The sequence below is a fragment of the Blennius ocellaris genome, assembly GCF_963422515.1.
Source record: "Blennius ocellaris genome assembly, chromosome: 2".
NCBI lineage: Eukaryota > Metazoa > Chordata > Actinopteri > Blenniiformes > Blenniidae > Blennius > Blennius ocellaris.
The window spans coordinates 16,717,169-16,740,576 of record NC_137651.1 but is presented as its reverse complement, the minus strand read 5'-3'; the positions used below and the strand labels follow the sequence as shown (position 1 = coordinate 16,740,576).

At 40.2% G+C, this 23,408-nt stretch overlaps 1 protein-coding gene across 1 annotated transcript in view; it reads left to right on the top strand.

Moving 5' to 3' along the window:
- Positions 1 to 6,975: 6,975 nt before the first annotated feature.
- sphkap (SPHK1 interactor, AKAP domain containing) overlaps positions 6,976 to 23,408 on the top strand; it is a gene marked incomplete at both ends in the record, with an annotated part of 32,732 nt that continues 16,299 nt past the window's right edge. Inside the window, 3 exons of the mRNA XM_080502790.1 lie at positions 6,976 to 7,010; positions 9,076 to 9,178; positions 10,248 to 10,358. Of these exons, the coding sequence (XP_080358916.1) occupies positions 6,976 to 7,010; positions 9,076 to 9,178; positions 10,248 to 10,358 (249 nt within the window). The remainder of the gene's footprint in view (positions 7,011 to 9,075; positions 9,179 to 10,247; positions 10,359 to 23,408) is intronic.

The window sequence follows — 23,408 nt, the reverse complement described above, 5'->3', positions numbered from 1 at the left end:
GGTGCCTGTGATTACTCCGATTAACAAGGCCATTTGCTTTAATTGTTTCCAGCAACTGATTGTCAGATAGCAAACGCTGTGTTTTCTATTCACAGCTTCACGGTTGTATGTGTGCATTTGTGTTTGTGTGAAAACACTCAATTATGTCATATTTCTTGTGGAAATGAGGTTCACACTACAATGACTGCAGGGTTGAGCGGTGCCATGACCCAGTTTGTATCACAGAGAGCATTTTTGGGTCCAGATTTTTTGATGCAACCACACCACCCAGTTAGATAGAAACCTGCAGTTCTGCCTGTCCGAGGTCATAAACTCACTGCTGAGAGGTACAACAGAGCCGTTTTTATCCCTCTGGTTGTGGTTACAGCCTGTCCAGCATGCTTTGGCCCCACACTGTAATCACTGACTCCCACTGTTATCCCCGAAGATTGAAACTTAGTGTTTTTCTAGCACAGTTTATTTTATAAAGCAACAAGTAATTCCTGAGCTATCCTTCTGTGTCAAAAAAAAAAGTTGCTTTACTATGTGACTGAATTGACAAATATTTGTTTTGCCAACTGAGGCAGGTTGGTGACCCTGCACTGTTTTTAGTTGGGACTGAACACGAGTGTTGTTGTCTGTCTTTCTGTGCTGCCCTTGCTGGATTGGTAATGTGACAGTGTCAGTCCTTCACACACCAAACACCGAGTCACCAGTTCAACTGACATTCATGCCTTTGGGCTAGACAGATAGGCAGACACATACCACGCCACCAACATTTTAACTGTACTCTTTGTGGTGGGACCATAACAGAGTTGGTTCTGAGTGCACTTGGCGCCATCCCGGACCACGGCTTTAGTGGCTCATTGAGTCAGAAAATTAGACATAAATAAATATTTTTCCTTGTTTTCATTTTATATATGCACATAAAGTCATTTTCAAAGTCATTTTTAACTTTAAAAAAAGGCATAATTAAAACAAGACCAGTCTGACGATTTCTGATGTCGGCCAAAAGTTGACTTGAAATTAAAAAAAAAAAAAAAGTCTTCTGGATCACCTCCAAGGCACCTGTGAAATCTTCCACAGCCTAATATCTATATGTGGTGAAGATTTTGACAAAATCCGTGCAGTAGTTTTGACGCAATCTTGCTAACAGACATAGAAACAGACAAACAAATATACGGTCATGATTTTTAATAAAATAGTAAAATAGTAAAATAAGGAAAAATAGCTGCAGCCATAAGAGATGGGTAAAAGACAACTGCTAAAATAGCTTAAAAAAAAACCCTAAAAGGACTAGGATTTCTATAGGAAAAAACATTTGGGGTGGGGGACCACAAATTTCATACACGAGCTGTGTTAATACCTCATTTTAATTTTAAAGGTTACATTTGATTTGGAGGAAAGTGACAAAAACATCTTTTTTGGTCATAAAGGATACCAACCCCTGCAGGGTCACGGGAAATACAGGAAACTCCAAACCTCTTTTGCATTTTTGATGAGGCTTATTTACCGACGATAGTCTCACTATGAACCCACAGCCCTCCCAGTACGAGGCTGAACCCAATGCACCCCCGACGGTCTATAAATATCACGTCACGTCACCACTGCTCGGATTCATCTTCTTCTCTCACCTCTTCTTCTTTCCACACGTGATAGTTTTTTTTTGTTTTGAACTCACTAAATTAAAAATACACCCACTGTGAAGTGAGCCTTTTTTTAGTGAGGGAGCATGTACTCCTGCTGATTGTCTCTGCATTTGTTTTTTGCTGTGAGCTCCTTCAGATGTCTCCTTTCTGCTGAAGAGAGCGGTCTGCACTTTCATCTTCACTTTAGTTGTTCCTCCATCTTTTATTTTAAGAAAGTGTGCAATGGATTAGTTCACCCCTTGAAAAGCCGTTGGATTAAAACGTTTGGAGGGCGACAGAGGGGATGATGAAAAAGAGGGAGAGGAAGATGGGGGAGGCAAGAAGAACAGAAGAAAAGGGGAGATTGAAAGAAAACATAAGGGACTGCTGTAAAGTGCATTAGAGGGAAATTCTGAAGGAGGATAGGAGAAAGTCGTACTTACCAACGAATATCTGACCTTCAGGGTTTTTACATGCAGCACCTTCATGTGCAACAGTTGAACTTGCTCAGCCTGCTTGACCCTCCTGAACATGACAGAGAATCAGCGCTGAGAATAACAGACATAGTGTGTCCCTGTTAGGTGATTCTGGTTGCTTCTTTATCTGTCTGGTGGCTCCTCGAACAGTTGTTGTTGTTATTGTTGCTCTGTGACATTTTGAAATGATTTAACCCCACTTTTGATATTTTGTCATCTTTTGCTGGAAGGATTCACTGTTGGAATCTTCTAAACCATTATGAACGAAAACCCTGCATGCTGACAATCAACACTTACTGTGAGAATAGCTCTCTGAGCTATCAGGAGAAATATACTTTTTTTTTTTTCAAACAAAGGCAAGAAGTCAAATGATGTGTGAATCACCTTTTAGTTTATCTGCCATTCAGATGTTTTCGTGCTGACAATATTGTCTTTGTGAGTTTCCCCCGTGATTGCTAGATAGGCTGGATGGATGGATGGATGGATGCCACTCTCTTCATTGCCCTCTGACCTACCATGTTTACTACCTTGATACCTACGATGAGTATTGGTTCAAAAACAACTTACCAGACGTGGAAGTGGAGAAAGCTGATTTATATGATGTGTCATCCAGCCACTTGCAAAGATACAGTGAGTCCTCATGTTTGCTTCCAGGATCCACAACCAAAGCAAAAAGCTTGCCAATACACTGAACGGAGAGACATGATGAATTGTAGAAATGATACTGCTGCTCATGGCCTCAAAGCCAATGATAAAGATGCACTCAGTTGTCTGCAGTTGTTTTCAGGTTTCGCTGAAGTTGCCGGTTGAAACCTGAAAAAGGTCAAAAGCTGTCCACTCCCAAATTCCAGCATGAGTCAACGGGGATCTGATGTGGACTGGAACAAAAACCGCTGAAATCATTCAGTTCTGATTCAGAATCAGTGCCTCGGATGTGTGAGACAAGCCAACGAGCTCGTAGTCGCCTGCACTGGAACTGGATCAACCTGCTACCACAGTCTGCCTGTTTCAGTCTCACTGTCATTACTGAAGTAATGTTGGGAGTAATACTGCAAAGACGAGCATGAAATAATGACTTCAGGTCAAGTGTCTGACTCACTGTCACATAATATTATTATCTTTTAAATAAAGAAATAAGTCTGTGAATGATGTGTAAAGTTATTTCCACTGTAAGAATAGTTTCTGTTGTAACATCTTGTTCATTTTTGAGCCTTTAACGAAGGCTGTGAACCCTCTTTATGAACTCTTGTTGGCCAAAATATTACAGGGACACACTGTACAGCCCACTGATTGGACCTGCTCATATACAAAAGCACTGAACAGTTTTACCAGGTCTGCTCTAGATTTTAGAAGGTGCGTTATTAATTTATCTTTTATTTATTTTATTTTTTTACATATCCAAGTCTAATTTTAACAACCTGAGAGCAGGCAAATCCACGATTATCAAAAGTGTCTATTTTTGTAATGTAGGGTGCAAAAGCAGCTGACAGCATAACATCCAACACATCTTGTCATTAAAAACAAAAGAAAAAAACAATAGCTTTGTATTGGTGAAAGAGGAATTTTTCATGCTCTTAACTATGATCTGCCATCTATATTCAGACACCGCAGGTGATGGAGGGGATTGTGGCAATATTCTATTTGGGTCACCTTTTAAGGTCACTCATGCACACCACTAAACAGCAACATCTCACATGATGGAGAAGTTTCTTTTCTACCAAATCTAAAAGAATCCCCAGCTCCTGAAGAGATTTTCTCATTCCTGTTTCATGCACAGATTATGTTTTATTCTGTTCAGGCTTCTTGTTCATCAATATTAAGGCATGTGACTTAGCAAATGAGTGAAAAATGTTTGATGTCGCGAGCAGGTTCTATCTGATACATTGCATATGTTTTATTGTAAGTTCAGGATGTCTCTTAAATATTTAATCCCTGGACTGTACTGCAGTACGTGCATGCCATATCATACACACAGTTGTTTACTTTCAAGAAGCACCACTGGTGTTCCACATGTGCTGTTTGTAGTATTTGCACTCACGCTGAAAATCTATTGGATTTGTCTGTAAGGGGTTCTCTCACACACACACACACACACACACACACACACACACACACACACACACACACACACACACACACACACACACACACACACACACACACACAAGCAAAATAAACATGACAATGATTTAGTGTTGCTACAAGTCTCGCTGGGCTAAACCTCAAGTAACCGTTTGGTTTGCAGTTTTATCAAATCTTAAATTTTTTCACCAGGTAAATTGTAGCTTGTGAGTTTTTCTTCAGTCTTTTTTTAAGGTACATATCATATTTTAAAAATATGCTTGACATTGTTATTAAAATATCATGTTTACTCATTTGAAAATTTGAGCTTGATTAATTGGAAGCATGACATTTGTTGATGCAGCGGGACCAAATAAAACATGAACATTAGATGAGAATAGCATCCTGTTGCAGGAATCAAGCAAAGTCAATCAATAAGGGCAGATTCAGTGGAAATTAGCTAAGCCAACAGGGTTAATGTGCCCTTTAATGGCATTTTACAATTGTCTCAAGCATTTGGACTGCATGAGACAAAAATGTGTCTTATTGAACAGTTTATTATTTTACAAGGCCAAGCTTAGTGGGTGTTGGAAACACTAGTGTTCAAATCTCAGTGCTGCATGGTTATATCAAGATTAGCATCACGGACATTGGGTTTTGCTATTGTTAACAACTGAATGAAAGCTACTGGCATATAGGAGGCAAATCGCATGCTATCTGATAACAGCGTGGAAAAAAATCTATTTTCTCTGAGAATAAGAAGCTTTCCTTTTCAGAAGACTATTTTTTTTCAGCAATGCTGGGACCCACACGCTGGCCAGCACACAAATGGACAAAAAAAGTAGGATTTCTCAATCGCACATGCACTTACACATTTGTCATAAGGATCACTCCTGCCTTCTCGCTCTCGTTTGATAGCAGCCCTTTCTTCCATTTTCTCAACGTCACTTTTCTCTCCCCCTGCATAATTATCAGCAGAATAGCAAAGCATTGAAGGTCACAGCTTCTTTTACCTCCAATTGATTTGTAATTTGTAGTGAACTCTCTAATGGACCAAAGAGGGAATCCTTACTTAAACCACCAAATAAGGAAAATACTCATAGTTACTCTGAAGGGTCTCTTGTTGCCAAAATGATGGAAATGATGCTTTACTCACTTGTGCCAAAATCCATGTGAGATACCCTTGGTTGTTTGAGAAGCTAGACATGCTTTTCAAACACAAACTACCAGCAGAGAAACAAGAAACACATAAAAAAGCAAAAGGAAGCTTATAACTTGAAATTTACAACTGTGTGTGCGGTTGATTCGTATGAAACAAAAATTCTACGTTTTCACTCAAAATTGGAATGGCAACTACCGGTACAACTGGTTGGTTTTCTCATACCGCTAATATATTGTCTGAAATATCGTTTTCACAGAAAACTGATATTTCCATGGAGACTGCCCAGTGATTATCCCCTATGGCTTTGTCACATTTACAGTAATAGCAATCAAATCTCCTTTGGATGGACGGGATGTCAAAATAAATCAGCAAAGGAAAGCGCCACCCTGGGCGGGTCACCAGTCCATCACATTGGAATATTAGAGATATAACTATGTTTTTGTTTTTTTGTTAATCGTTTTTACCAACCAAATGTTTTTACCAACCAAATGTTTTTACCAACCAAATGTTTTTACCAATTCACCGCCAATGCATATTTTTTGAATGTGAATAAGACCAAAATAGCTGTGCACACAAAAGAAAGAATATGCAAAGTCCACTCAAAAAATGCCTTCAAACAATCCCTATTAAATTAATTTCAACAAAAGAAAAATCATATAAACCTAAATGTAGTTGTAATCAGTCACCACTTGGGAAAGAAAAAAATATCCAAACAGATGTCATGGTGTGGTAATGAACTCTTTATCTGTCAGGGTGTGTCAGGATGGACCCAAATGGGGACTCACTGGTTTCCATTAAAATCAAGTTTATTGTACAAAAAGTCCAGGGAAATGACGAGCCCACACAGACAACAGGGGGCTTGTCGAGCAGGGGAAGAACAGGATTGAAAACTTGAGGTGAGACACACAGGAGCAGACAGACACAGAGACCTGACAATCAGCCAACTGGCAATATTTGGCAACTCCTCCACTTCTTAGTCTTCAAACTAGCTATGATAAATCCCTCACAGTGATGCTGGACATTGATGTTGTCTGTTTTCCCACTTCTTATAACAATGAAAACCTTGTGTGTTGTCCCTTTGACGCCATGTCTGCATTTTTTTTTTTTTTAGTGGTGTAATATTCTATTGTTACCATTTAATACTTTGGGGGTTAAATATGAGTAAAATGACATGCTTCAAAATATTAATCCAAAAGTAACCCAAATACTACTCAATTAGGGTAACGTGAGGATTTGGAATCCGTTACTTGTGCTTGTCGAGCGAAACAGTACAACCTAAGGTGCGTGCGAAGTGTTTATTGCCCACGTACGCGCACTCCTGTCCGTGCCCTTGCCTGCACAGTGCAGCTCGTTACGTTTGATCCGTGCAGAGCTCGTGCGCCTTCACTCGGCACTCAGCGGACACACGCGCAGAGCGGACAGTGGAGCTGCTGCTGCTCGTGCTGCTGCTGCTGCTGCTCGTGCTGTTGCTCTCGCTCCATCACTCAGTGAAGCAGTCCGGGATTCCTTCAGTGCCAGGTCGGATGGTCGGTGCGCGCATCTGGACCGGAGAGTGTCCCGGGGACAATTACGCGTCGTGGCGCACCGTTGTACCTCTCTGCCGCTCCTTCTGCCCCCGCACAGGATATAATCACCTCGGCGGAGCTCAGTTGTGTTCTTTTTTGACAGAATGGCTGGCGCAAAGTGCCTTCTGAAAACACCGAGGTAAGACACTGTTGACTACTCAGACGTTTTGGGTGAAATGTCGATGGCGCATATTCCCAAATTATATAATCTCGTCTCAGCTGCGGGGAAACGTAAACATTTTAAAATTTGATTTGTTATTCATGGTGTTGTTTTAGGATGTAGTGTTTTTGGTTCCATTTCAAACAAGGCTCCCGTGCGCGAATTCCATTACGTTTTTATTGATTTCCAACGATCATTTCTTTGACATTGAATTGATGTTTAGTGTTTTAAAAGTCGCACAAGATCCACACGGTCGCTGCACTGAAGCCTCTTCCAGCAGTCAGTATAGTGCAGTGGAAGAAGATGTTTTCAGCTTGTCTCAAAACGTACCACTTGCAGCAGTCACGTTTCTCCATAGTATTTCATACATTTTAATAAACTTTGTCCTCGCTTGTAATTGTTCCACGCGCTGGTATGCAATTCAAGCTTTACTCGTCAAATAATCGTTTTTGCTGGTCTGGATGCTTTCCAAAGAAACGCAATAGAAAGGCTTCCCTCAAAAAGTTGTCAGTTTGTGGATAAGCAAACTGGCTAAGAGTCATCTGAGCAGTAAACTGCAGCGGCACTGCAGGGGGGCTAAACGGTCTAAAAATTATTATTAGAATTTTTTTTTTTTATAAGTCAAATGTTTCTGGAGGTTAATTGTGCCCTCACATTAGGTAGCAGGCTGCTGGGTACCTGGAGCCCGGGAGCAGGAGAGCGCACTGACCTGTCAATCACCACCTTGTCTCCAAGGAAGATCATGGAGCACACAGATTAGGAAGGAAACTGTGCCTAATAAAGATATTCTGGTGATCTTCTTCAATTTTCTGCCCCCCCCCCCCAAAAAAAAAAAATGACTCATCAAACATCAAAACATCAAAGATTTGGTTTTAATATTTTTTCTTATGTTGCTGGTTTTCACAGTGCTTCTCCACTTCCAATTTTTCGCTGCATCCAGTTTTCTGCATCCGACATGTTCAGTGCAGCCTCAGCCTCTGCCTGTTTTGATGCGTGCCTTGCAGATACAGCAGCCTATTTAAAGCCATCATATTCATTTATCTCCAGCACATCGTCTGTTTTCACCACGTCAACAATTCACAGCAACGCCACTTTTTTCCTCTGACACGATTATTTACATCAACCACATTCATTAACTGCAAATAGATACAGTTGTGTGATCCCTGGGGGGGCTTTCAAAACAGAAAGCTTTTAATTTACTTTGAAATATGTGGTTTATAGGGGGGGGGAAACAGCTGTTACTATTTAAATATGCATGGCATGTCTCTTCATTTTCCAAATTGATCCCCATTAATGCCATTCCAGATAAGCTTCGATTTGGCTTATCTCTGTGAGAGCATGCACGAGGATAATGACGCCTTCCTGGGATTTTTGAGTTCGCTATGTCTTTCGTCTCACTGTGGACTGACAGAGCCCCCCCTCTCTACAGTTTGGAGAACCATTTCGCTTTGTGCATCCAATGAAGGTCACACATTGTGTTCCTCTGTTTGTCTTCCCACCACTGGTAAAAGCCACGTTTCTGCATTTATTAGAAGTATCTTGGACTCTTGAGATTAATCATTTTTACTTTTTCTGTTGCACTGGCTGTGGGATCTATTGGACTGTTGGATAGATTTTGATTTTGGTCCATCAGACAATTGGCTTGGCACTCATGCAGTGTGTAGCAATCTGTCCGTAGAGACAAGGCATCACATGCAAAATTCATCATTACAAATGCATTGAAAATACATTGTCATCCAAAAATTAACACATAAAAAGCTCCAAGCTGGCACAAGTTGCCATTATATGAACAAGAGGCTAAAGTATTCATTACACACTAATGCAACACTTGTCCCATCTGAGAAAATCTGTCTGTTTAATGCATTGGAAGAGCGCCTCTGCGCTTCAGACTAAGCAGTGTGACAGCTGATGGGATCCTTCAGCTCAAGTGGGGATAACCAATACTCACTAATTTCAGAGCTAATTTCAGAGCTTCCACAAGAGAGGTGTCGAGCGCCTGATGACGAATTGCTTTGACAGATTCGGTGCCCTTTTCGTCTTGCAGTAACTTCCAGTCGTCTGCCATGTTTGAAGGCGAAGAGACTGTGGAGGTGGAAGGGGGCAGCACAGAGAGCACCGTGGCCTCGTCCATCAGCGCCTGCAAGAAGGTACAGACCAAACGTGTTTGTGTGATGGGACTGAAGGATGCACTTCCCTGCCAAGGTGTCTTTTAGTCTGTGTGCTCTGTGACCACTCCTGCTGCACCTGCCCATCACATCGCTTCACCCATCTTTTATCTGTTTGTGTGTTCCCAGCGGTGCAAGAAATTTTTCATTTCCTCCTCATAGGTGCAAGTGACACCCAGGGGTTGTGCAATAAGAGCACCAGCCGGGCCCCCCGGGTCAGCCCAGTAGATTTATCGTCTCCCACTGGCGGGGAGACGGGAGGGGAAATAGTACAGATCAGTGGGCTGAAGTGGAGGCTAGATTGAATTTCCTTTCAAAGAGTGTGTGTGTGTGTGTGTGTGTGTGTGTGTGTGTGTGTGTGTGTGTGTGTGTGTGTGTGTGTGTGTGTGTGTGTGTGTGTGTGTGTGTGTGTGTACCTTTTGTTTTGTTTCCCTAATTAGCCTCCTACTTTATGATCTTAACTGACTTCCACTCAGGCGTCTGGTCGACACACATACAGTGATGTCATTCTTATAATTTGGCCCCAGGCCTCAGCGACCTGCGCCAGCAGCCTTTGATAGGATGGCATCACTGTGAGATCAGCTGAGTATACGTCACCTTTACGTGGCCAAAGGCCCACACAGATGGTCTATTCCGGAGGGTGCAAGCATGAGGGGGCATATTTCTGTCTAAAAATACACATGGAAAATGAACAACACATAAGGCGTCACGTGTCAAAGTAACTGCACGAGGATTGTTGCATTTATCGCATCACTATCATGTCCAGTTGAACAAGCTATATCATATCTGAGCACAACTCATCTAAGTTAAATAAGCATTAATTCACCACATGGCTACTCCCCACTAAGATGAGAAGTAAGTTACTCCCCACTAAGGTGAACACAATTGAAAGAATCTTTAACATCATCCCTGTCAATTGATCCCGTCGTTCTAAAAGGAAAACACACAAAGCGACTGGCAGATCAAAGTGAATGCCTGATGCAGGCTTGTTGTGTGCGTGCGCCTCTTATTGCCACTTGCACCTGAGCAGAGTTTATTTCATCTGCCGCAGGTGGTGTGCAGCAACAGCGTGCTGGATTCATCGGAGTACTGGCTGAGGAACAAGAAAGCTCTGTGCAGACTGGGCCTGCTGGATGACGACACGGAGGGCAGCTGCACCATGGTGAGTAACATACCGCGAGTGATGAAACACACTCATTGTTTTGGCAACAAAGCCGGACCCAGTCAGTCCCTGTACACGGTCTTTAAGATGCTGCAGTGGTCCTTGTGGCCTCGTGAGGCGGAAAGGGAACGGTCAAAATGAAGGCAGAGATGATGTGATGTGACGTGTAAAAACTTTTCTCAATCTGTTTTTTTTTCCTAAGTGAACGCTTGGCACAGAAACGGTCGCTCTGCTTCTTCTACAAGTCGGCGGTGATCCTTTGCTGTTATATTTAGTTGAGAGTTTTTGCTTCTAAGATTTGATGTGTCAAGTGTTATGTATTGTGCCTAAAACCGTGCGGTTTAACTGGTGGTTCTGGCTTCACTCAAAAGTATGTCTGTAAAATCGGGCTTTCTTTATGTTATCTCTAAAGAGACGGAGTGATAATGTCGGCATTTAGTCATTGATTTTCTTTTTTCGCAAAGATTCAACGAAACAATTCATGCACATTTTCACTATTAGAAAAAAAAAGTACACAGAATGACTGAAAAAAAATTGTGCACACAATAGATTTAAAATGCTCTGTGATCAATACTTGTGGTCACTGCACCCGCCTGGACTGAACTCGATATGAAACAGCGTCTTGGCTAAGGAGTCATTGTGAGAAGCAGGTTTTCAGTTGCACGTTAAATACAGCTGAACGCCTGTGACTCACTCATGCCGGTGACTTTGTGGCTCTTTCTCAGCAGTTTGTTTTAAAGGTGTACATTTACAGCAGCGAGAAATCCTGTTTTCTGCAGGCCTCCGGCGATGTAAGTTCTGTTTGTGACAGTGATGTAGAAACCTACTTATTGTGCTCCGTGACGCGACTGTGTCACACTGACTCATTGTGTGACTTACTCAGAAGGTAACAGGAAAGTGTTTTCGAATGGAAATATCGCTTTAAAAAATCATACAGTAAATATTCCAATAAAAGTATTTGGAAGTTCAATAATTTCAGTTAAATCATTTGTAAAAGTTGCCAATGTTATTTTAGGTTGTGGTTTTTCTCGATTACTTTCATCTCAAGGGGGATAAAATCTACCTCTCTCTTAGTGATTGCAACAGGCTGAACAAAACACATAAAATATTGTTGTTGTTGTTTTTTTTTGTTTTTTTTTACCTAAGTAAAGCAGAGCTGCAAGGGCTTTTGAGCATGAAAGACAACCTGCTACACAATGCACACTGGAAATCTAATGAAAATTTAGTTGATGTATGAAATCCGACAGCTTTTAGTTTCAAGGTGGTTTGAAGGCGTACGTGCTCATGGGCTTACCTTCGCCCATTATATCACCATGTTGCCTGGCAAAGCTCACAATTTTCAACCACAAAAACTCTCATTGGTAGCCTGACCTGTGAACTACATCGTTTTCAGTGTTTCTGCCATTGCTGTGTCAACAGACACCCATCATTTTCAGAATGCTGACGTGGAAACGTGAAACTTTACTGAAAGAAAAAAAATGATATGTTTTGACTTGAAATGTCGTCGTGTAAACAGGAGTTTAACCCTTGTATTATGTTGGAAAAAAATTACATTGATTATGTTGCGGGCCATTTTGACCCACACTGTGTAAATCCACCCAAAACAGTCAAAAACAGGTTAAACCAAAAACAACTTTATTACAGCTTATATAAACATTTATAAAACAGACATAACAATGCATTTTTGATTTTATCAATATATTTAAGAACTGTTTTTATATAACAGACATAACAATGCGTTTTTGATTTCATCAATATATTTGAGAACTGTTTTTATAGAACAGACATAACAATGCATTTTTGAGTTCATCAATATATTTAAACGACTGCTTCAGATACACTTCACTCCTCACTCGCTGTTTAACTAATAATTAAGTTTTAAGCTTCGCCAACCATAAGTAGTCTTATGTATTGTCGATGTGACTCTGGTTCTTTTTTTTTTTTTTTTGTCAAGGTCTTTTTATTATTTTTTCAACATACAAACAAAAACATAAACATCAATGATGTTTCACTTAAGAACAGTGAAACATCCCCCTCCCCATAGCTCCATTTGAGCTATTCTCTCAATGGTTCATAGAAAATAAAACAAATCAGAAGTTCAAGCTTTCTAAGGTACAGTGTATACAGAGTGAATATATGTGTATGTACACATGCACAAAGAACAGATAAATGCTCATATAACCACACACATACACACACCAATGGATCATTTAAAAAAAAAGCCCTGAGTGAACATTGAAATAACTCAAAAAGTGGTGGGATCATCAGCTCTAATTTACAATGTCCTTGGCTTCCATTTTTTCAATAAAAGTTATAAACGGCTGCCAGATGGTATAAAATTTTTGGGCACTGCCTCTTGTGGTGTATCGTATGACTCTGGTTCTTTAACGTCACCAAGTTAAGTTTGACCCCTTGTAACAGGAACTATAAAGCATTTATGTGGTGTAATATAGTTTATTGGAAATGGTTTGCTTGTTTTTACACAGATAGTAACAAACTGCCTACAAGGCATAAGGACGTTTAAAAAAAACAAACACACATTTTAAATATTTATCTTATTTGACTTTGACTCTTATACTTCATTATCAGCAGCCCACCTGCATAATTATGATGTGAAATAATGTAAATCTGCCTCTGTACATATGCCCCTTCAGGGTATTATCATATTTGGGCTTTTTAATAGCGTCTCTGTCTCCTGTTAGCCCGCACAGGTGGGATTCAAGTGACTGAAGTGAGGATTCTGCACATTTTCATTAAAAGTCCAATTTAGAACACCATTTGTGTTTCTGTGTGGGTACATTATGTGTGGTTGCTAATGATCCATTATCAGGCTCTCTTTGCCTGCTGCTCATTGCATGCGGGGATAGATTCCGCACAAATAGAAATTATAGAATTGTGATGGTTATTTGGAGTGGCACAGAGGCAAAATCTTTCACATCTTGTGCCCAGAGTTTGTGTTTTCAATTGCTCTGCTTTTACCTTTCGGTGTCATTCTGTATTCAATTAGTTGTGATTTGTCATTTTGTTTAAATCTTTGTCGTTCTAAACAGTTGTTTTTTTTAAATATCAACAATCTGTGCAGTTTGGCAAAGTTTGCTAAAACTAAATTGGTATAATTGAAGACATCTCTTCTTTCTTAACATTTGCGAGAATGGTTTCAGACAACATGCAAAACCCAGTTAAACATGTAATTCCAGTATTTGATGTCAGAATATATTTGTCATTGCGTGTTTTTAGATCAGTTCAGTTCAGATCAGTGAACACATGTTGGGTTGTTTATGCATTGAAATGGCACTTGGAACAAAAACACAAGGCTTTTAGCTTTTAAGGACACTCATGCCTAATCCTTGCTGTGGCCCATTTCTAATGCATCACCTTTGATCATCCATTCATCTTTAATTGTAAGTGGAGCATGAAGTGCATCCAGGATTTACATCTGTCAGAAAGCTAAAAGGCACTCCATTTGATGTTGGTTGAGGGAGTGGCACTGTTTGATCCTTCAAGTGTATCAGCTGAATTTTGCAGCATTAGGTGTTGGGAGGGTATATAAACTACATCAGCAATCTAAATGAAATATCTCTGCACAGAGCATAAAAATGCCCCATCCCTGCTGTAGGTGGGACTCGCAAATGGAACCAGATAAAGTACATAATTTGTTCTTCATAACAACATAAGAATGATATATTCACCCTCAGTTTGATGATAGCTTCAAAATAAGTGAGGATTTTAGGCCCTCTGAGGGAAAAAGGATTTTATCACCTTCAGCTTGAAAATATATTTTTCTTTGTTTAAGATATTGATGTACAATAGAAGGATTTTAAAGAAAACTCAAAACAATAAACTCTATAAGCTATGATCTACGCTATCAGTTCAGTTTAGCTCAGGGTCATCCTAACATTGTGTGGAGAGACTGAAATCAGCTCATTTGTTTATTTGGTCCATCATTTCTAAATAAAAAGTCTCATCAACTGCTGGGTTCAGTTACCATAAAATATGATGAACTATTAATCTCAGAATAAAATGAACCATAATCACTGATTCCAACTCTTCATTATTGATAACTACCTTCCAAGCTATAGTCATGTCAATGGTATCATCTTCAGCTGAGCCTGTTGACACTTTCAGCTGATTCTGCTGCATGTGAATAGTGATAATGATAAATCCTTGCTTATTCTTACACAATATGTTTTTTTTAGCATTTAGTGCTAGCAAAGGATAGTCTCCGAGATCCCAATTCACGAGGGCCCCATTTTAAAAAAAACGGTGTTTTCAAGTGATAACAAAAAACTTTCGTAGTGGTTACGGTGCCCGTTTACACAACCTCTGTGCTTGGAGCCGCTGAAAACACTACTGAAATACGAACGATGCATTGAACTTGATACGCTGCCGTATAAACGGGACCAAAAATCCTGCTTGAAGCATGCTGACTCATGCTCAAACAAGTGGAGCGAAGTTTCTCTTTGCATACATTTTGTTGGTGATTAAAAAATACTACTACTAAAAATAACCACGAGGAACTTCACGTGCAAACGGGAGTGTTCAAATGAGGGTTTTATGTGCATGAGACCTTGTTTACGGGAGAACAATCTACTGCAAATGGTATCGTGTCCTTTACTGTTTGCTTGAGTTTGCCACGGCGTGATTGGCCTGGAGCCCGGAGTCCTCACAAGCACAAGCAAAATGGAATACGATTTGATGTGCTGCTGGAGGAAGTTGCCAAACATATTGGACTATAGGAAATAAATGATGGGAAATTATCTGCCATGAAGTCAAGGCTGCGGGATAAAGAATGTTATAAAATCTGCAAAGAGAGATGATGGCGAGCCAGCAGAAGAAATGCCTCTCTTCAAATTGACAGTAGCAGACGTACTGTTAGTGCTGAAGACTGCCCCCTCCTCTTTAAGAACAGACACACTCATAAACGATGCAAACGTTCCCAGATGTAAATCAAATTGCTCATTGTGCATTAATCTATTAGCATAAATGGTACACTTCCCGATATTCCATATTCATGAACGCAAAAGGCGCTGAATAGATTAGGATGCTAAATGGGTACCGTGTGTTACTTTGCACATGGGATTCAATCCTCAGAGTACGAATCACTGTACACTACATGGAAACCTGAAGTCGATCAAGCACATCAGGTCCTGTCCAATGATGATATAAGATGTGCAAGTGTGTTTGCTCTTCATGGATCTTTCGCTTCGGCAGCTTGTCATTAAGCAATTCTTCCTCATGTTTTTGTCCATATAGTTCTTAAAGGGACCCTGTCTCCTTGTCAGCTTTCAATCTTGACTTTAAGACTGTTTAGACATTTAAAGCATGGCAGGTCATGTTTTACTGAGTTCTCTGTTGCTGTCTTAGTTTATAGCGAATACAACAGAAACAAAAAAAAGATATACACAGCACTATGGTGATTACACACTGCGACTGATAATAACTTTTAAGAAATGATTAAATGTTGCTGTTAAATGTTTTTGCAGTTTGTCATCATTACTTTAGTTTGACTTACTATTAATTTGCCATTTTCTCATGAGTCATGAGCTGAACCGGTTTGCTCTTTCCAAAATAAAAGTGAGTGGGACATAAGTGCATTGACATTTCTCCCAAATTCCTCCCTAAAATATGCCTTGAGTGTTTGGTAATCATTACCCAGGAAACCGGAATAGCTGCAATTTCGCAAAGAGCACCATGCAAACATAGTTTGAATTTGTGTTTTTCAGCAGAATGTATCTAAGAATTAAACTGAATTGCTTGAGTTATAGCTTAATCTTTTTTTCTATTTTTTTAATGTATTTAGGATTTCATAATATTCCTTATGGGAATGCATAACCTGCATCCATTCATCATCTATAAACTTTCGTCTACTGCAGCTGATCCCAGGTCACTGGGTGAGACAAGTTTATCTTGGTCATGTCATCCGTCCATCAGAGATGAGAGACAATCATCCACACTTATTCTCACCTATGGCCAATTCATTCACTCCACTGAGTCCAATAAAAGCTGTGTTTCCTTTGCACCATTTCCTCCTCAATTTCTGCTTTAAATTTGTAATTTTGTTCCTCTCCTTACTCCGTGTTTATTTTCTGTGAATGAGAGAGCACTTCAGGACACGTGTGAATAATTGTGATCCGCCCTCCAGCAGCATCGCTCTCGGACTTTGACGTGACAAATTGCTCCTCAGACTGTCAGTTCAGTGCTCAGCTTTCCAAGGGTTGATTCAACCAATCCATCAACCAGGAGAACACAATTGATGACACCCAATGTGGAACATATTCCTCTGCCCTGCCTCTACCATGTAAGGAAAATTGAGGCATGGAAATAAAAAAAGGAAATCAAGAACACTTGTGCAAATATTGAGAAGTTGGTGAAAGTAATACCAATTAACATTGGAAAAACAATCTATTATTTGAAATGACTTTAAAAAGACATAGGCCAAAGATAATATAGATTAATAATAGTAATTTCCCTTTTTTTTATCTAAAATTGGAAACTCATTTTGCACATAAACATTGAAATCTTCCTGGGCTTTTTTTCCACAAACCTTGACAGTAAATCTTTGAAAAGAAGAGAATGAAAAAACAGATCAATTTTGATGTATTTAGTCGTAGGACTTGTTCGAAACAACCCCCTCCAAAAAAAAAAAAAAATAAAGGAAAAAGATTTGTATTTTGTGCATTTTTCTCTGTCACCCACCTCTGGCTGCATCATGTTGTCACCTTTGATCATTTACTCATGTTTTAATGCATGAAGTCACACAGAAGTGTCATGTTACTGTGATAGTCACACTGAATTTTGGCACTCCACTTAGCTGTGAGCATTTTGAAGGGACAGCACCTTATATTTTGTATTTGCAAGAGACAGCACCTTATATTTTGTATTTGCAAGAAACGGTTACCTCATGCCTGTGAGCTGGATTACCATTTATTAATACGCATGAGATTCAAAGTAATGTTGTGCTTATTAAATTGTTTTTCTTTCTTAGATCTTAGAGTTATTTTACTAGGTATGTGAACAAATAATTGTGTCACTTGGAAAATTAACACAATTTTCAAATTCAATTTTCTCTCTTATTTAGGATGCCTTCATCGTGTGCTCATATTTGCCACGCCGTGACACATTAGCTGAACTGCCAACACTCATTAAATCTAGCTGGAGTTACAACAGTTAGATCGAAGTGGAATGGTGGGATGCACATATTATTTTGGTCGGTTCAGTTAGTCATTTCATTATAAAAGTCTCATATTTGCAACTGCACACGCTTCTGCAAGGTTGTTTCACTTTTCTGCAGTCATGCGGAAGTTGGTATAACACCTGCTACTTAAACTGATCATTGCAGAAAAGTACTTTAGGAAGCTTAAGTACTCGTAACTGCATTAATAATGCCATCATAGTAATTTCACGAGTGTTACTGTCACAAACCGAGGTGTTACAGTAACAAGTTGCTTTATGTCACATCCTTCCCACCGCTGGCAGCAAGCCACATGGAGTCGAAGGAAAAAAGTAAGGATTCACACATCACAATGTGTGTTCGAAGAAAGGAGAATATTAATTTAGACAAAAAAACATTCCAAGTAAAAGAAGCACACAGGCCTGCAGGGCAGCTCATGAACACGGTCCACAGTCCCTCGGTCCGATCTATTTACTTGCTTTGAACTGTGGTCCCTGGAGGAGAGTGACCCATTCATCACCGGATTCAAACACTTCACACTTGGGCAATGTGTTCTGTCCTGACCTCTCCTTTCCTAGCCTAGGGAGGAGGATAGAACAGAATAAATATGCCATCAGTTGTGGTAGGACTGGCTTGCAACAGGATCAGAGCTGGAAGAGAAACCCCATATCCTCTTTCTCAGCCCCAACCTTTTCCTCATAACATTTACATTAGACAACCTGCCATCTTATCAAGGAAATGAAGTGTAATATATATTCTCAAAAGAAACTTTCCTGTGCAATTATAAGGAAAATAACCTTCCACATTTGACGGCGCAAGTGTGGTATACTATAAATGACACAACCTGTAGTCTCATGACTGAAGCAGGGTTTAAACCTACTGGTCCACCAAGTCCAATGCTTCCACTGCTTTGAAGATTTTTCAACAAAATAAATGTCCTGTTGAGACAGGGAAGGGTATCTCTTACATTTTGAGATTGTAATCTACTTTACTACTACTACTACTACTACTACTACTACTACTACTACTACTACTACTACTACTACTACTACTTTACTAAACATAAGGAGCTATACCTGGTGAAATGACCTCCCCACTATAATCACCAGCCACAGACTCAACCTTCTAATCTTTTGAGATCATATGTTGGTATTTTGATATTGACTGTGGGGATGGAGATTACAAAAGGGGTGTTACATATGTCCACAAAAAACACATCGTTTGAATTTACCTGCTGAAACTGTATTTGTAATGTAACATATGTTCGTGACTAGTTCCATTATCCCAGCTGCTGGTACAGCCACCAAAACCAATTTCAACTTTCATTTTCCTGGACAGAAACATATCTCCTAATGTTTAATGAAGACATACAGGAAACAACAGGAAAAGGGTAAATCAAAAGGGAAAGCGTCAGGGCCAGAAAAGTTGCTTGTTGGCCAGGCGCATTGCTATGCTATAGAGGGTTATTTCATGACTGACCTTCAGAGTTTGCAGATTGGAGATGATCCGGTTGTTTTTACATCCAGTAAAACTGCACATCAGAAGAGGCAGAGAAGAGCACAAAAACACTTTATGAAATGATCCCCCCTGAACTGTACACAATGTCACACTTTATGGGCAACAGGGATAATGTTAAAAAGGATCACTAAATGTTTTGTTGCATATATAATACCACAGTCTTTGAGTAAAAGTTAAGCCTGCATTGAATGATGAGGTCATTCACTCTGGTAACTTTGACCACAGCTGTCTCTCTGCTATGATGAGCTCTAAATCCTCACTCAAATCCTGGAAAGACGTTGTGTGTAGTTGATCACAGAGATGACTTGCAACAACATTCTCATCTCATTGGTCATCTAATGCAGTAAAGCAACATTAGAACATCTGTGAAAATTGGGTTTGTCAGAAAATAGTGCTTTCATAAAGTATTTTGCAACCTGACAACCGGGACACTCATTTGGCAACAAATAGTTTAGTGTTTTGTAGCTTCAGCTTTATCTGCCCAGAGATAAGCTAAATTAAATTGTTAAACGCGTGTCAAATGAAATCATAATAGAAAATTGTGTTGAGAATTAAGAGCAGACCTTGCAAACTGCCCATTGCTTTCAGTTTGAGGTTTTTGTATTTGTATTTTGGTGGGTTTGTGCATGTCTGCCTGACTTGGACAAATCGGAGATTAAAGAAGGTGTCCTCCGCCTTTTAATAATAATAATAATAATAATACATTTTATTTCAGGGCGCCTTTCTGGGCACTCAAGGACACCTCACAATTGGTTAAAACATTTGGATTAAAACAATAAAAACAGGAGTAGAAAACAAGAGTTAAAAAGACAGCAGTAAAAACAACAGTAAAACAGCACAGACACAGGGCAATTGATATCAGTGGGAATATGCGATTTTGAACAGATGAGTTTTGAGTTTGTTTTTGAAATGGGGAAAGGAGTCAAGGTTTCTTAATTGGGGAGGCAGTGAGTTCCAGAGGTGGGGAGCAGAGCGGCTGAAAGCTCTGCCCCCCATGGTGCTGAGATGGGCGGAGGGGACAGATAGGTGAGTGAAGGAAGAGGATCTGAGGGAACGGGAGGGAGTGGAGATGTTGAGGAGACCAGACAGATATGGCGGGGCGAGGTTGTGAATGGCCTTGAATGTCAACAGAAGGGTTTTGAATTGGATACGGGATTGGACCGGGAGCCAGTGGAGCTGGTGGAGGACTGGAGTGATGTGGTTGACGGAGGGAGTGCGAGTGATGATGCGGGCAGCTGAATTCTGGACCAGTTGAAGTTTATGGAGGGATTTGTGAGGGAGGCCAAAGAGGAGAGAGTTACCATAATCCAGACGGGAAGTGACGAGGCTGTGGACGAGGATGGCGGCAGTGTGGGGGGTGAGGGAGGGGCGGAGGCGGTTGATGTTTCGAAGATGGAAGTAGGCAGACCGGGTAATGTTATTGATGTGTGATTGAAATGATAGAGTGCTGTCGAGGATGACACCCAGACTCTTGACCTGGGGGGAGGGTGAAACAGAGATGTTGTCAATGTTGATGGAGAAGTTGTGGGTTTTGGATAAGGTGGATTTGGTGCCAATGAGAAGGATCTGTTTTATTGCTGTTTAGTTTAAGAAAATTGAGGGTGAACCAGGTTTTTCATTCAGAGATACAATCAGTGAGAGAGCAGGGTGGGAGGGTGGATGAGGGTTTAGTGGTGAGGTAGAGCTGGGTGTCATCCGCGTAGCAATGGAATTGTATGTTAAATTTGCGGAAGATATTACCGAGGGGAAGGAGGTAGATAATGAAGAGGAGGGGCCCCAGGACAGAGCCCTGGGGCACACCTGAGGTGACGGGAAAAGGGATTGATTTACAGGATTTAAGTTGAGTGAACTGAGTGCGGTCAGAGAGGTAGGAAGTGAACCAGTCTAATGGAGTGTGGGAGATGCCGATGGAGGACAATCTGTTGAGGAGGGTGGAGTGACAATGGTATCGAATGCCGCCCTCAGGTCAAGGAGGATGAGGATGGTGAGGAGTCCAGAATCAGCTGCCATAAGGAGGTTGTTGGTGATTTTGACTAGGGCTGTTTCAGTGCTATGGAGTGGGCAGAAACCGGACTGGAAATGTTCATAGAGGTTGTTGTGGGATAGGTGGGAATGTAGTTGGGAGGCGACTGTTTTTTCTTAGAAAAAATAGTCGCGACAAGTATAAAAGGTTGGAAACCACAGCTTTAAGAGACGGAAGCAAAGACTTTTTGTTTCAAACAGGTGTTATATGCAGGGCTATTCTGAGATACAAGTTGTTTGTTTGACTGAGAATGAAAACAAATGGACTGAATTTGAAAGTAATGGCACATTCTAATATGATTTTCACAATTAGATATCAGTATTTTAAAGTGTATTTAGGTTTATATACTGACAAAATGACTTGTAATGAACACTATACTATTGGGGATGAACATTAAGCATAATAAAGGGACAAACAAGGGAGTGTTTATGTAATATCTGAAATTTTTAGGCACACATATCTTCCTCTGTTAATCAGGACAAAAATACATCGTTAATAAACATCAAGATGAAAAGACATCTTGGCACTTCTGCAGATGTGTAAGTGACTCCTCAAAATGTATGCATTTCAAAGTCACAGAAGCTACTTAGCGTTGAGTACCCGGGGCTCATTTATAACCCGCTGTTAGTTATTTCCATCCTATCATTTTGCAGTGTTTTGCTCTCTTGTCGGAACCTACTAGGCTGCTCCTGCCTGTATTTGCTGATAAATGTGTGATGTTCAAGGGTATAAGCATGCATGCGTCAACCCATCAGGGGCAAGTATGTACTCCCCAGACATATCAGACTTTTTCATAATGTACATCCACAACGTTTTCAATAATGTACCCATATCATTCATGTACTGAGAAGAGCTGGGACGGCATCAGCTACATGATGCTCATTTCAGCCTGGAGAGCCACACTGAGAAATCCGAGCCGTACAATGAAAGTATAAGAAGCATGTCTGGATTTTATACATTGTATATTTTACTCACTTCAGCTTTAACATTCTCATAGCAGTCCAGTCAGACATGAAAACCTGGACAACTTCAGTCTGCGTTGCAGCATGTGTCAGCTGATATTGTGCATTTTATCAGCTATCTAGTTGTATGAATGCAAAATGGGGCTTTTTATAGTCACCAGCCTGTGCGATCAGCATGCCTGTCTGCTCTTAACACCAACAAAATGTAGCTTGTGGGTCACAGCACAAAATTTGCAAGGCTGTACCGCAGAGGATTAATGTTGTTCCCCCTAAAACTGCATTTAAATTGGCTTGAATTTAACGGGATAATAATTAAAGTTTCTAATTACTGAGATAAGTCAAAACACATTATGATACAAGGAGCTGCGCTTCGTTTTGTGACCTCAGAGTGAGAATGAACCTGCGTATCTAACTGAGAGACATTTTTCACACTGCACCAGAGCGTGAGAAATGGAAACAATCCTCTAATCCAGGACAAAAATGTATTAGTGCATGATTGTATGGAGCTTAAATAAAAAGTATCTGGCAGGTTTATTTCTGATAGATGCAGAAGCTCCAGTAATTATTTCCATCACAGAGCCCTATTTTATATAGCTTTTTGAAGAATGATAACACAAAACAACCATAAAGCATTGCAAGGAGTAAATATTTAGTATGAAGAAATTCCCTAAAAATAAGAGCTGCAGTAATCTGAAAGAAGGGAGACAGAAGGACCAAGAGCAGCAGCTGTGTGTGGGAGGATCAGAGGGGGGGGGGGGGGGGGGCTGCACAGGAGGAGTGAAGCTTTGATGGACAAAGGAAATTGAAATGTTTGTAATGGTTTCTTACATTGACCATGTCAGTACACATAATGTTGCATTCAAATTAAAGCATAGGGTTAGTTGGTCCTTCTGTGCGTCTCTGGGGTAGAAGAGAAATCTGCTGCATGACTTGATGAAATAGGATTTTATGTAAAAATAAGTTGAAACAATTTCTGTGTGTGTGCGTGTGCAATGTTAGGCATTGACAGTGGCTGTTTGGGTTGAGCCCAACAAAAGAGGAAGGTGAAGTGAGCTACTGTGTTTCTGCGTCAGTATGTTTGCTTACAAAAACTTGTGAGCAAACCAATAGTGTTTCTATCACTTACGTAATGTGAGCTGTTCAACGCTAAGGACCAGTGCTTGCTAAAAGAAGGAGCCCATTTAAAATATTCTTCCAACCAATTTAGCACAAAGTTAAAGACACCAGCCAAGTTCCTGTGTTATTGAAAATGCTCGTTTAATTTGACTTTGGGCGATTTCTAAAACAACATGCTGTATTCCTATTATGTCAAAATAGGAATAACTGGATTTGCATATTTTTCTCAGTAACAAGCGGCATCTTTAAAAAAAAAATTA